Below are 14,793 nucleotides of genomic sequence, written 5' to 3'. Positions count from 1 at the left end.
TCACCATCCTGCCACAGATAGTGAGATAGAGCTGAAACCCATTTGCCCACATTCACTCTGGATGGTTGGTTTCAATCACCATGCCACTGACTCCTCTTTTACAGTCTCTCCCTTGTGCTCTGCAGCCCCCCACTTCTTCGCCCACTTCTTCTTCTCCCTCAGTATTCCGCGTTAGCAACCACCGCCATCAGCCACCATATTTCCTGACTTCATCCTTTTCAGTAATTATTTCTGGTCACAGTCTTACACCTGAACAGTACAACCCTTCATTATCTCTCCTGTTCACCCTGTTGGGACTGGCTACATAATAGAAAAGTCTCTCTCTCTCTCTCATTAATTCAGATGGTAGAGGTAGTGGTGTGGGAGTATAGTCTATGTTTAGAGCTCATTACCTCTGTATTCCATATTGCTTTTAGTCAGGTTGGAGGAGGCTGAGATCCTCCCCTGCTCTTGATGAAATGGTTTGACTAGGAAGGTATTATCTGCTGGTTACGTTTTTTGAAGAATCCAAATAATAGTTTTCGGTAAGCCATGTGTATTTTTCTATCAGCCTGGGGTTGAAATGGGTTTCAGTAGTTGGTCTTTATGTGCTGCCCAGCTCTCTTCTTTTTTAACATTTTTATACTAATGGCCTTTTTCTCTTTTCTCCCTCCCCCCTTTTTCTTTGTAGAAAAAGACGTGTATCCAGGACTGGCAGTGTTCTTTCAGAACGCTTTGATATTTTTCAGGTAAGTACGCCGAAGACGTTGATAAAAGTGTAGTTTGATGGACCTTGTCTGGTGTTACGTATCACTCTATTGTCAGACAAGAGGAAACCAGGAAATGAGAGTAACTATGTGCCCTTTCATCAGGATGCAGTTTTTTTGGTCCAGATCAGTAATATATGCCATTTAGCAGATGTTTTTTTTGATCCAAATCGACTTAGTCATGTTCATATATATATATTTTTTAACGTACGTGTGGTCCTGAGAATCGAACCCACTTACCTGGCGTTGCAAGAGCCGTGCTCTACCAACTAATCTACAGTGGACCACAAAAATGATTGTCCAAAACTATTATTCCACGATTACTGCATGTATATTATGGACAATTTGTGAAAGTACAATGTGAAAGCTTACGTGTTTTTCTCTTTTTTTTCCCCCTTTTTTTATAGCACGCTGATCTACAAGTTTGGACGAACTGAGGATTTGTGGGCTTAGAGCTCTCTGCATAGTACATCCCTAACCCCATCTCCCCAACACACACACATTCACTCACTGGGGTACTATTGTTTTTTTTTTTTACCAGAGTCAAGGCCAACTGACTAACACTACTCAGCTCTCATCTACAATGTTCTACATATTGGCATATGTATTACCATTATACGCCTACCTATGGACATTGGAGTAATGTACTGTGTCAAACTAGCCTCTGCCGAGTATCTATTTGTTTTCCTCCGCTTATCATCCCATAACTGGGCCCTGAAGTTCAGCCGTATTCACATACTTGACATTAGATTTATACTTTTGACTAAAACAGTTTTACAGTGTCGTAACACTATGTTGATAGACGGTGGGAAAATTCACACTTTGTCAAATGTAATCATGACATTTCTTTATTTATGTAAATACGTATATTGTAAGAGCTAGAGGCCTTCACCATCCAAAAAGTTTGAACCTGGGGATTTTCTACCCAGACCGGATATGCATAAATATTTTTTTAATATAGAGACCCGTTCCGTATAGACCATCAATCCAGACCCGGTCCGATCCGAGTGAGGCAAGCAGCAGAAAAGGCTACTTTATTAACTGGAGCTGATAAAGCGTGAGGGAGAGATAGGTGCCACTCTAGCAGGGGCCGTGCCTGCTGTGTGTTCGTGGTTACTGTGAGTGAGCGAGTGATGAGGTGGAGGAGCGAGAGAGAGAGACTACAGACCGCAACCAACCAAGCCACCTCTCGCTATAGTAGACTAATAGCTGGTATATCTAGGTTATTTATCATCAAATATGATTACGTAGTACCTGTCTTGACTGCATCAAACCGGCCAATTGAGGCTGCGGCCACACGGAGGCTCTATGACTGTAGCCTATTGCCACATGGATGACTTATGATTGGCCAACAACAACAAGCTTCACGCGCCAATATTATGAAAAGCAAGAGCAGCAGCATAAATTATACAATTTCTAATTTTCTCTCTCCTGCAGCAGTCGCGTTCGGATCGGTACGGGTCCCACCGGTCAAGTCACTTAAAATTGACACATGCCCATGACCATTAGATTCGACTAAGACCCGTGATATTTAGAATTCTGGATGGTCCAGGGAACGGGTGTCTGGTATTTGGGTACAGGTGGAGACCTCTAAGAGCACATGTTATCACTGGGAACAAAAGTTTTTTGATTGATCTGCTCTAAATTCTATTTTAGCAAGCTGTTATCTATCACTTTTATCACATGCACTGGATTATATCAAAGCGTTTATGGGAAGCCATATATATTTTAAGCAAAGCATTTATGGGAAATTTGTCTGCTTCAAACTACGATCAGTTCCTGTTTGTTTTAAATGGGCTAGCTGTCGTTCTGTCTCAGGATTTGTCATTTTTGAAGTCTGTTTTATTTTTTGAGGTCCGAAGCATTTTTCTTTCTATTGTCGTTCCATTCAGAAAGTGACAAAGTATCTTTATATGAACAAAGGTAACCTTGTAACGGTCGTCATTATCATAGCAAAGTTCCCTTCGCCCATTTAAACAATGTTTCTGTTTTCTACATATCGAGTTCCCATCCAAAATAGCACTAGTTTAGGTACAGTGAGATCCTGCATCTGAATCCAATACTATTATGTATACTACACTACTACCCCACAGATTGTGCTATAGCGGGCCTACCCTGCATCTTAAAAATGCTTAAGTAGATAAAGAAGGGGTATGAGCATGATGTCACAATAGCAATTTGCATCAGCCAGCCCAAAGCATGCTGGGGCGTATCAGCTCCGTAATAACCATTTACGCCAATATTCAAGCCAATAGCTGAAGAAAAGGGTCAAGCATGTATGGTAGTAGACAGGTGGCTCCTTTTTCTAGTGTTGCTATCGACTACTTCATCCCTTTTGTGTGATAGCTGTTCCATTTAGCAGCCATGTGAGAAAGACTGCCCTGGTTCTCACCCTCTTCACCTGTTTAAAAAAAATACATGTCAATCTGAAGCACCAGGGCTGTGCTAGCTATGTATTTTTAAGAAGGGAACAAATTTGGAAGTCATTATTATAAGGATTTGGCGTCAGGTCAGTGTTGAGGTGGATGAATATGGCTGATCGAGATCCGTAAATTGGAGATCGGTAGCTGGAGATAATGTTTTTGTCTGGTGGTGAGTAGTTGACCAGATACGGTCTGAACTCAACTTCCTCTAGCTGGAGGAAGTTGATAAAAAAAAAACTCAAGTCCCCAATGTAGCTAACATTAACAGAAGGAAATGTAGGTGTGAAATCCTTATGGGAAAAGTATTTTTGAGTAGCATTGACAGATGCAGCGTGATTGGTTGGTTCTTGACTTCCAAGAGAAGTAAACACAGATGACTTTTGACTTATCTGAAATTTTCATGTCGTCTGCTAAGCATCCAATGCTAATGACATGAATCTGTCGATCTGGATGTGAATGAGCTACAACCAGTGAATGAGAGGTCATTATGAAGTGTTTCAATGGGTTATATATATGCTATTATACCCCCCCAAAATAACCACTTTCAATTTGTGAAAAGGGGAAGTGTTACGGGGTACTGATTCATCAAGCGTTTTGTAGTAGTTCTCTGTCCTTGATCATTGACTTCCTCTGTTCAAATCTAACGACAGACGTGGAGTAAATGGTCACATAATCTGCTTCAATAAAAACAATTTTTTAAATGTAAAGTTTGGATGTTTAATGCTATGTTGAATTGCCTCTTGAAAGAGTATGTATGTTGATGAATGTGGTTGCGTTATTCTAGTCTACATTTGCTTTGCTTGTTCATGCTGGAAAACAGGAAGAGAAATTGAGGCAACATCAAAATGGTGTGTTCATTTGTGTGTTCATTTATTTAAACCCCGTATCAAATCATTTGTGGGTCAAAGCCCTGGCACTTTCACATCAATGTAGAATATTCATTTTTAGAGTCAAAAACAAAAGTCAATGTAACACACACACTTTTCCAATTTCACCTTGACTTGAACAGTTTTAGCATAAAGTAATACAACAGAAAAAGTTAATACATTCAATCAATATAATGCTAGAGGTAAATTTTCATATAAAGTGCAAGCATAGATAAGTCTCAAGAACTTGTCCTATGTCTGTTTTAATACAGCCCCTCAGCCAACTTTTGACCATGTATACCTCACTGTAATTTCATTGATTAGTAAATTACAATATGTGCCTTAACCTTGCTACTTCACTAGTACTTGTCTAATATGTTCAGTAAAAAAAACTGAAGAAATAGTGTGATATACACAGTTGAACATAGTAATCCCATTACTAAACAGCCAAAATGTTACATGAAAGTCCTGGCCCAAGGACGCATGTCAAATTATCAAATGAATCATTACTGGGTAGGTCTAATTAGCGAGCCATATGCACCTGTCTCTGTCCTCTGCAGCAGAGCATACTAACATGGCAAGAGAAGTTCCCAGATTCTTGTAAAATAGTTATGATCAAACGCAATGTTTGTTGTAGCTGATGCAAGCAAGGGCTTCAGAGTGTAAACAGTCATAGGCCTACTACAGTTAATCTACTGACGTTATCAAGTTCATCTTAAAACCTCAGTGAGTGTGAAAGGCTCATGTCTAAAGTCACAGGATCAATGGATCACGGGTAATGATCTAAAGGGCCAGAGGATGACTCCAGTTCAGTAGGTGAATTAGTCCTGTTCTCTGTCAGACTGGTCCTCTTCACAGCAGGCGATGGAGATGAGATCGTGGCTTTCTTCACAGGCCCTGGTTGTTCTTGTGATGGACAGTGCCTGCTGGGGGAAGTCCCCTGATAGGTACTGGAAAATGAACCAATCATGAACGTTGTTAAGAGTTTAGCCCAGGAGATGTAAGCTACTTTAAAGACTCAATCATGGACACTCACTGACAGTTGTGGCTGCTTCGTGTGATGTATTGTTGCCTCTACCTTCTTTCCCTTTGTGCTGTTCTCTGTGTCCAATAATAATTGTACCATGTTTTGTGCTGCTACGATGTTGTGTTGCTACCATGTTGTCATGTGTTGCAACCATGCTGTGTTCTCATGTGTTGCTGCCATGCTATGTTGTCTTAGGTCTCTCATGTAGTGTTGTGGTGTCTCTCTTGTCGTGATGTGTGTTTTGTCATATATTTCTTAAATCCCAGTCCCCATCCCCGCAGAAGGCCTTTGCCTTCTGGTAGGCCGTCTTTGAAAATAAGAATTTGTTCTGAACTGACTTGCCTAGTTAAATAGAAAAAAAAATACTTGTACATCAAGGTGCCTCAAACTACAGAAACAGGAGACAGGCTCCTGCCCTATGGGACATTCTGGCTCGGACAAGGTAATATATTTTATTTAAGCAGGGGAGTTCCATTTAATAGGTGTCTCACACTAAATAATAGGTGTTAGAGGGGAATGAAAGAATATTGAGATATTAAACTCAGCAAAAGAAAACTGTCTGCCATGCTTTTTCAATGAACCATAAACAATTAATGTACATGTACCTGTGGAACGGTCGTTAAGACACTAACAGCTTGTAGACAGTAGGCAATTAAGGTCACAGTTATGAAAACTTAGGACACTAAAGACACACCTTTCTACTGACTGACAAAACTCCAAAAGAAAGATGCCCAGGGTCCCTGCTCATCTGCGTGAACGTGCCTTAGGCATGCTGCAAGGAGGCATGAGGACTGCAGATGTGGCCAGGGCAATAAATTGCAATGTCTGTACTGTGAGACGCCTAAGACGGCGCTACAGGGAGACAGGACGGACAGCTGATCGTCCTCGCAGTGGCAGACCACGTGTAACAACACCTGCACAGGATCGGTACATCCGAACATCACACCTGCGGGACAGGTACAGGATGGCAAAAAAAACGGAGAAAAAGTTACACCAGGAACGCACAAACCCTCCATCAGTGCTCAGACTGTCTGCAATAAGCTGAGAGAGGCTGGACTGAGGGCTTGTAGGCCTGTTGTAAGGCAGGTCCTCACCAGACAACACCGGCAACAACGTTGCCTATGGGCACAAAGCCACCGTTGCTGGACTGGCAAAAAAGTGCTCTACACTGACGAGTCGTGATTTTGTCTCACCAGGGGTGATGGTCGGATTTGCGTTTATCGTCTAAGGAATAACCGTTACACAGAGGCCTGCACTCTGGAGCGGGATCAATCAGGTGGTGGTGGGTCCGTCATGGTCTGGGGCGGTATGTCACAGCATCATTGGACTGAGCTTGTTGTCATTGCAGGCAATCTCAATGCTGTGCGTTACAGGGAAGACATCCTCCTCCCTCATGTGGTACCCTTCCTGCAGGCTCATCCTGACATGACCCTCCAGCATGACAATGCCACCAGCCATACTGCTCGTTCTGTGCGGGATTTCCCGCAAGACAGGAATGTCAGTGTTCTGCCATGGCCAGTGAAGAGCCCGGATCTCAATCCCATTGAGCACGTCTGGGACCTGTTGGATCAGAGGGTGAGGGCTAGGGCCATTACCCCCAGAAATGTCCGGGAACTCGCAGATACCTTGGTGGAAGAGTGGGGTAACATCTCACAGCAAGAACAGGCAAATCTGGTGCAGTCCATGAGGAGGAGATGCACTGCAGTACTTAATGCAGCTGGTGGCCACACCATATACTGACTGTTAGTTTTGATTTTGACCCATTTGTTCAGGGACACATTCTTCCATTTCTATTAGTCACGTGTCTGTGGAACTTGTTCAGTTTATGTCTCAGTTGTTGAATCTCGTTTTGTTCATACAAATATTTACACATGTTAAGTTTGCTGAAAATAAATGCAGCAAATTTGACATATACCCTGATGACCAGATCCTGTTATCACATGAAACATTTAGTTTCACAGGACATAGACATACCTCACGATAGTGGTCTGGTAGCTGTAGTGGGGGTTGAAGGAACTGTTTAATTTTCTCATGGTGCCTGTAGATGAACGCAAGGCCCACTACCAAGAATCCCAACAGGATGGTAAGGGTCACACTGATAGCCACAATCCAAATATGCCTTGTCCTTTCTGTACAGGAAGATAAAGAAAGAGCAAGAGAGAAAGGTGGCATGATTAGTTACTAGGTGAAGTGTTAACAGAGGATAAGATTATGGTAACGGCAAGTCAATTCGTACAAAGAAAAACTGGTTGAGCCTCACCTGACTCTGGGATGGATACACACTGTAGGGGGCTAGAGGTTCCGAAGGGGTTGTGGTAACAGACATAGCGGACCTGTACACAGTACCTCCCCCCAATCTCCAGACCTTGGAGGGTCTCAGGGGATTTGGAGACATACTCCTGGTAAAACAAGAGTAGAGAAAGGCACATCAACTCATCTCTGACCACACATATCACCTTACAGCAGTGGTTGTCACCAAACCTAGTCCTACAGAGATGCAGGGTGAGCAGGCTTTTTGTTCCAGCACTAAAATACCAGATATCCTGCCAAATAATTGTCAAGACCTTGGATGAATTAGGTGTTTCGGTGCTGTGTTGGATAAAAGGCCTGGCTACCCATGCCACTCACTTTGAGCTTCTCCCCCTCTCTACCATAGTTGACCACGTAATGACAATGGTCCCCATGTTCCTCCCAAAGACAGTTTCCCCCAATGTTGACCATCAGGAATCCTGCCTGGGGTTTGATCTGGACTACAGGGCTGCAGGAATCAGCTGGGTGGGCTAGAGAGAGAGGGGTGGTGAAAACATGAGTTTAAATACAGTTGGTCAAGCTTTGTAACCAAACCACACTTCTTCCAGTGTGCTGGCCTTCTGATGTAGCAGAGAATGCCTTGGACATGAAATAAAGCAGGTCAGCTCCAATTGTATCAAGTTTATCAGGAGTGAAGTGAACTGATCCGTTCCCATGACTACAGGCTCATGGCTCCTGGAACGGATCAGTTGTTTGATAGACCCAACAGGATATTGTTTGATAGACCCACAGGCCTATGTTCATCAGTGCCTGTGTCAGTGTCTCTGGTCACATGATCAGGAGAAGTGGCATAACGTTCTGTGATATGTTCTGACCTGTAATTCACCATCCTTGCTAAAAATGTGCCTTTAACACAAGAAAAATTATCCCATCTCCCCAAAACAGTGTTGCAGTGTTGGTATTGTCTGCTACGTGAAGTCTAATACATCCAGGAATGTCTATTGGCATTTATAGCTAGTAAAATAACATTTTCATGGTTTTATGATAGATAAGGAAGTCATAGCCCGCTTACTAGCTACTCACAAACATGAATAAGAGTAGCCTAGCCTTCAAATCGAAAATAAAGAGTGAGGAATAATCCAAGGGAGAAAAAAAGTGTTTTACCTTGTTTGATGACTTGACAGAGTGCCCAAAACGACAAAACATATTTCAGACACATTTTACTCGATCAGTGAGCTATATGCGACGGCAGCATAACCTTATACATCACTACATTGTGACTAGCATTATATCGAAACCTACGTGCAATTGAGAAAAACTATGTTCACGTCACTTCAACACAGCTACGACCGGGAAGCGGTGTTGCCAAATCCAGGGAAACTCTAGGGCTAAACAATAACCCCGGAAAACCCGCCCACAAAGCCTGAAAAATCCCCCCCAAAATAGTTTGCAGCATTGGGAGTTTCCAGGTTAATCCATGAAACCCTTTTTCTTAACGTTATCGAGCTAATTAAGAAGGAATGTCTACGCCATTTTTAAAGAAGTACAATTCGGTTTTTCATCGAAATAATATATTTTTTAAACTTTAAGAATATTTCGAAAGAGAAAATATAAATCGACCTTATTAAACTCTCCAGATCATTTTCCATCAATGGATATCGATGTAACTTGTTTTGACTGCTATGATTAAACAATACGGTCTTATGAGGTGTGGTATATGGCCAATACACCACGGCTAAGGGCTGTTCTTTCAACATGTACCACAAACCCCTGTGGAGCCTTATTGCTATAAACTGATTAACAATGTAATTAGAATAGTAAAAAGTGATTCCCATGGTACACAGTCCGCTATTCAACCATTTCTTTTTACTGTTCTAATTACGTTGGTAACCAGTTTATAATAGCAATAACGCATAATATATGCGTAAGAACAGCCCTTGGCTGTATATTGGCCATATACCACAAACCATCGTGACTTATTGCTTATTAAATGAATAAAAATTTGTGCATCTGCATAACTATAGATAAATCCAACGGGAGAGTTTGAGTGATAAAAATTGGACAGAAGATCTCAAAAAACGAACGGATATTTTCTGGCAGTTGTGCCTTCATTATGTGCCAGATTTTAAGACTACAAACCATAATAAATTGCCTATTTTCGAGATTGACTTGCTATTTCAATAGGCATAGGCTACTGACTAAAATTGCAATTAAACTTTGCTGAGCTAGATGCCGGTAGCCTGTAGCCCCTGAAGGCCAACATCGAATTTAATGGAAAAGTCCAATATTAAACTGACATTTAAATGTGGAGAAGGATACATTCGCGATAGAGCTGTGATCGTGATCACAATCGATAACTTCCCATTTAATTAACTAAACATGGCCATTAACAATTGCATAATAACACAAGGCTACAACAACAAAAAATGAGTTATAGACAAGTTATTAAATTCGTTTGCCAGCTCCAGGTAGGCTACACAAGTGGCACAAATTGATTTGCAATGACTCCAGTGAGATCATCAATTCAGAATATCTATTGTACTGTATCAAATGGTAGGCTACAGTAGCCTACAATGGCATATAAATGAATAGCCCACTTGATGGCCAACTGATGCAAATGTAGCCTATCATTCTCCACATTTAATGTCATTTGCATTGTGAACTTTTTCCCATAACAGAAGCACGCGAGGGAGTTCCATAACTTCCATAGCGCTCCAGAACCTAAAACTAGACCCTAGAACTGAGCATGAGTAAAACCCTAAGCTTGATACGGTATCCATAAGAAAGGTAGACGTTTACTTCAAACCACCTCTGAGCGAATTTATCTAAAGAGATCTCGTGCGCCTAAAACCATTTTCCAATGCCTTGTCTCAGTTATATCAGTTCTAGCGCGTTAATATGTTTTATGGAAAAAGGGTGTCTCGACCAAATCTAAATAGCCGACCTACAACTGATAAAACGGTGTCACGTTGTGCGCGCGATGTGTTCTGGCTCCTTGACTCAGCTGCCTCTGTTGCAGCACTCTCAACCAGTGCTCTCAACGCACCCACCTCTCTGGCCCTCCCCAACATTCATTCACTCACCCAGTCACTCAGTAACCTCTCTGGCCCTCCCCAACATTCATTCACTAACCCAGTCACTCAGTAACAACCTGCTCACTGCCTAAAAGTCGGCAGCAGATCAGTTAAATATATATATATACACTACTGTTCAAAAGTTTGGGGACACTTAGAAATGTCCTTGTTTTCCATGAAAACATACATAAATATGAATAGGAAATATAGTCAAGACGTTGACAAGGCTATAAATAATGATTTTGAATTGGAATAATAATTGTGTCCTTCAAACTTTGTTTTCGTCAAAGAATCCTCAATTTTCAGCAATTACAACCTTGCAGACTTTAGGCATCCTAGTTGTCAATTTGTTGAGATAATCTGAAGAGATTTCACCCCATGCTTCCTGAAGCACCTCCCACAAATTGGATTGGTTTGATGGGCACTTCTTACATACCATATGGTCAAGCTGCTCCCACAACAGCTCAATAAGGTTGAGATCCGGTGACTGGGCTGGCTACTCCATTATAGACAGAATACCAGCTGACTGTTTCTTCCCAAATAGGTATTGCATAGTTTGTAGCTGTGCTTTGGGTCATTGTCCTGTTGTAGGAGGAAATTGGCTCCAATTAAGTGCCGTCCACAGGGTATGGCATGGCGTTGCAAAATGGAGTGATAGCCTTCCTTCCTCAAGGTCCCCTTTTCCCTGTACAAATCTCCCACTTTACCACCACCAAGCACCCCAGACCATCGCATTGTCTCCACCATGCTTGACAGATGGTGTCAAGCACTCCTCCAGCATCTTTTCATTTTTTCTGCGTATCACGAATGTTCTTCTTTGTGATCTGAACACTTGAAATTTAGATTAGTCTGTCCATAAAACTTTTTTTCCAATCTTCCTCTGTCCAGTGGCTGTATTATTTTGCCCATCTTAATCTTTTCTTTCTATTGGCCAGTCTGAGATATGGCTTTTTCTTTGCAACTGTGTCTAGAAGGCCAGTCACCTCTTCACTGTTGACGTTGAGACTGGTGTTTTGAGGGTACTATTTAATGAAGTTGCCAGTTGAGGACTTGTGAGGCATCTGTTTCTCAAACTAGACACTCTAATGTACTTAGTTGTGCAATGTGGCCTCCCACTCCTCTTTCTATTCTGATTAGGGCCAGTTTGCGCTGTTCTGTGGAGGGAGTAATAATAATAATAATATATGCCATTTAGCAGACGCTTTTATCCAAAGCGACTTACAGTCATGTGTGCATACATTCTACGTATGGGTGGTCCCGGGGATCGAACCCACTACCCTGGCGTTACAAGCGCCATGCTCTACCAACTGAGCTACAGAAGTAGTACACAGCATTGTATGAGATCTTCAGTTTCTTGGCAATATCTCACATGGAATATCCTTCATTTCTCAGAACAAGAATAGACTGACGAGTTTCAGAAGAAAGTTATTTGTTTCTGGCCATTTTGAGCTTGTAATCGATCCCACAAATGCTGATGCTCCAGATACTCAACTACTCTAAAGAAGGCCAGTTTCATTGCTTCTTTAAGCAGGACTACAGTTTTCAGCTGTCCTAACATAATTGCAAAAGGGTTTTCTAATGATCAATTAGACTTTTCAAATGATACATTTGGATTATCTAACACAACGTGCCATTAGAACACAGGAGTGATGGGTATTCATTTGACTAGTGCAATTGATCACTTTCGCTATAAACGCAACTACAAAAACTTACGCAGCAGGCTAGGATAATTAACGTAGCCGGTTAGGAGACTGGGTTAAGGTTAGGAAAAGAGAGGGTTAGGGTTAGGGGAAATGCTCTCCAAACTTATGGAAAGGTACTTTGTTTAGAGCAAGATTTAATGTATGGGTAAATGCAAACGGAAGTGTCCGAAAGTGGGCGTGTCAACAGAAGTAGGAGGCTCAACATCCATAGGCGGTACACCAGCGCTCTGTAATTGGTTAGCAGGTTTTGATTGAACGTGTTTTTTTAAGTTTCTTAACACGTTTTTATTGGGCAGTTACCGACCATGTGAGACAAGACTTGGAGAGAATCATACTGTGTCATTTGAATATTAACAAAACACAGAATGAACACCTCACTTATAGCCTAATTATTAAAATAAAATTCATTTTGACATCAGTTATTAGTCTTCTACCAGTTCTTCATTTATTACAAATAATAATAATAATAATTACTGTTATATAATTGGGCAGCAAACACCCTACCGGTTTTTCATTTACCAATAAATCTATGTTTGATTATTATAGCATCTATTTTATATTATCATAGCATCTATTTGACGATCATCAGATGATGACAATCAACTTGTGTTTGGCTCAATATAATATAATTTAATCGGTATTCTCATGAAAACGAACGGCACAAGTAATGATAGATGGACTCTTAAAATCACTCATAAATGTTTCGCCTGGTTAGATGGTTTCCAACGTGAAAAGCATTCAAACTTGTCATGTAGGACAATAATGAAAGACAGAATGAAATTATGAAAGAGGGCATTTTAATATGAGATATTCATCTAACAAGGTACACCCCAAACAGAATGGCATTTGGAGTATACATGAGGAGGTACTGTAGATGTTGACTTGGAGGGGTGTCATGATGTTATGTCAGTGTTATCATCCTGACTAAACCAGTTGGACATTACAAGCATCTACGCCTAATCTGAATCCTAAAGGAACCCACCGCTCTTCACAGACCTCTTTTTGTACACTTGACATTTATGCCAATACAATGTACAAATTCTAGCTTGGCATGGCATCATGACAATAATGAAAGCCAGAAAGAAATCATGAAAGAGGCCTTCTGTGCGATGTTTCTTGCATTACCATGACTGATCAAAACTTGTTTTCTCATGGGTCTCTCTTGTCCCGATGTGGCAGACAAAAAGTGAGAAAAATGTTTCGAACATCGAATCCCTGTATCGAATCGCGATACATATCGTATCGGTACCTAAATATTGTGACATGTTATTGTGAGGTCCCTGGTGATTGGTGGTTTGTCAAACTTTATTCCCACGTACACATTTTTAGAAGCAAATGCTGTAAAAGATGGTTGTTGATGTTGTTGTTGTGTGTGTGTGTGTGTGTTTGAGGCACATAGCCAAAATATTAAAATAAAGGTAATTTTGACATTAGTTAAGTCTACCCGTTTTTCATTTATTACAAATAATTATGATTACTGTTGTATAATTGGGCAGCAAACACCCTACCGGTTTTTCATTGACCAAATGAATCTATGTTTGATTATTATAACTCAATGACAAGAAACTTGTGTTTGGCTCAATATAATTACTCTTGTAGAATTGGGCAGCAAACCAGCTTAGAATGGATAGTATTTAAGGACTGACAAGGGTTAACAATAAAATCCACCACTAATAGGACTCCAACCAGAAAACAACAACAGACGATGGCAAATAAACTTAATGACTTTTACATGATTTCTCTGCCAAGTGTGTTGAAGGGATAGCCCCCTTTAAAAAAAAATGTTCACCTAAATGACATACCCAAATCTAACTGCCTGTCGCTCAGGCCCTGAACCAAGGATATGCATATTCTTGGTACCATTTGAAACGAAACACTTTGAAGTTTGTGGAAATGTTAATTGAATGTAGGAGAATATAACACAATAGATCTGGTATAAGAAAATACAAAGAAAATAACCACCGTTTTTTTTCTACCACCAAAAATAGAAAATAAAAATATAGGACAAAACAGACATCATGACTAGAGAGACACCACGACACTGCATACAGAGAGACCTAAGACAACAACAGCATGGAAGCAACACATGAAAACACATCATGGTGACAACACATCATGACAACAACATGGTAGCAACACAACATGGCAGCAGCACAAAACATGGTACAAACATTATTGGGCACAGACAACAACACAAAGGGCAAGAATGTAGAGGCAACAATACATCATACAAAGCAGCCACAACTGTCGGTAAAAGTGTCCATGATTGAGTCTTTGAATGAAGAGATGGAGATAAAACTGTCCAGAATGAGTGTTTTTTGCAGCTTGTTCCTGTCGCTAGCTGCAGCGAACTGAAAAGAGGAGCGATCCAGGGATGTGTGTGCTTTTTGGGACCTTTAACAGAATGTGACTGGCAGAAAGGGTGTTGTATGTAGAGGATGAGTAGGTATCTCAGATAGGGGGGACTGGGGTCTAAGAGGGTTTTATAAATAAACATCAACAGTGGGTCTTGCGACGGGTATACAGAGATGACCAGTTTACAGAGGAGTATAGAGTGCAGTGATGTGTCGTATAAGGAGCATTGGTGGCAAGTCTGATGGCCGAATGGTGAAGAACATCTCGCCGTTCGAGAGCAACCTTACCTGCCGGTCCATAAATGACGTCTCCGTAATCTAGCAGGGGTAGGATGGTCATCTGAATCAGG

The 14,793-nt window shown here is 41.2% G+C and overlaps 2 protein-coding genes across 4 annotated transcripts in view; one reads left to right on the top strand and one right to left on the bottom strand.

The window, feature by feature from the left end:
• Positions 1–3,876, top strand: part of LOC124043422 (transmembrane protein 50B-like) — a 15,443-nt gene extending 11,567 nt beyond the window's left edge. For all 3 annotated transcript variants that reach the window (XM_046362030.1, XM_046362038.1, XM_046362047.1), the window contains 2 exons: positions 671–728; positions 1,154–3,876. In XM_046362030.1, the coding sequence (XP_046217986.1) occupies positions 671–728; positions 1,154–1,199 (104 nt within the window). In that variant the 3' untranslated portion in view covers positions 1,200–3,876. The remainder of the gene's footprint in view (positions 1–670; positions 729–1,153) is intronic.
• Positions 3,877–4,015: 139 nt separating this feature from the next.
• On the bottom strand, positions 4,016–9,120 carry LOC124043419. The gene is made up of 5 exons (XM_046362017.1): positions 8,477–9,120; positions 7,691–7,842; positions 7,323–7,461; positions 7,037–7,191; positions 4,016–4,985 (listed from the first exon to the last, which is right to left on the bottom strand). The coding sequence occupies exons 1-5, from the start codon at positions 8,529–8,531 to the stop codon at positions 4,857–4,859; spliced, it is 630 nt and encodes a 209-aa protein (XP_046217973.1). The 5' UTR covers positions 8,532–9,120; the 3' UTR covers positions 4,016–4,856.
• Positions 9,121–14,793: the final 5,673 nt, after the last annotated feature.

The sequence above is a fragment of the Oncorhynchus gorbuscha genome, linkage group LG01 (genome assembly GCF_021184085.1).
Source record: "Oncorhynchus gorbuscha isolate QuinsamMale2020 ecotype Even-year linkage group LG01, OgorEven_v1.0, whole genome shotgun sequence".
Taxonomy (NCBI): domain Eukaryota; kingdom Metazoa; phylum Chordata; class Actinopteri; order Salmoniformes; family Salmonidae; genus Oncorhynchus; species Oncorhynchus gorbuscha.
The sequence above is the reverse complement of the archived record's forward strand: the minus strand, read 5'-3'. Positions and strand labels throughout refer to the sequence as shown.

Coding starts and splice junctions, on each gene's coding strand:
- LOC124043419 (XM_046362017.1), bottom strand. CDS start 8,531: ATGTGTCTGAAATATGTTTTGTCGTTTTGGGCACTCTGTCAAGTCATC. Junction 7,843..8,476: donor CTGTCAAGTCATCAAACAAG/GTAAAACACTTT, acceptor CTCTCTCTCTAG/CCCACCCAGCTGATTCCTGC. Junction 4,986..7,036: donor TACCAGACCACTATCGTGAG/GTATGTCTATGT, acceptor TTCATTTTCCAG/TACCTATCAGGGGACTTCCC.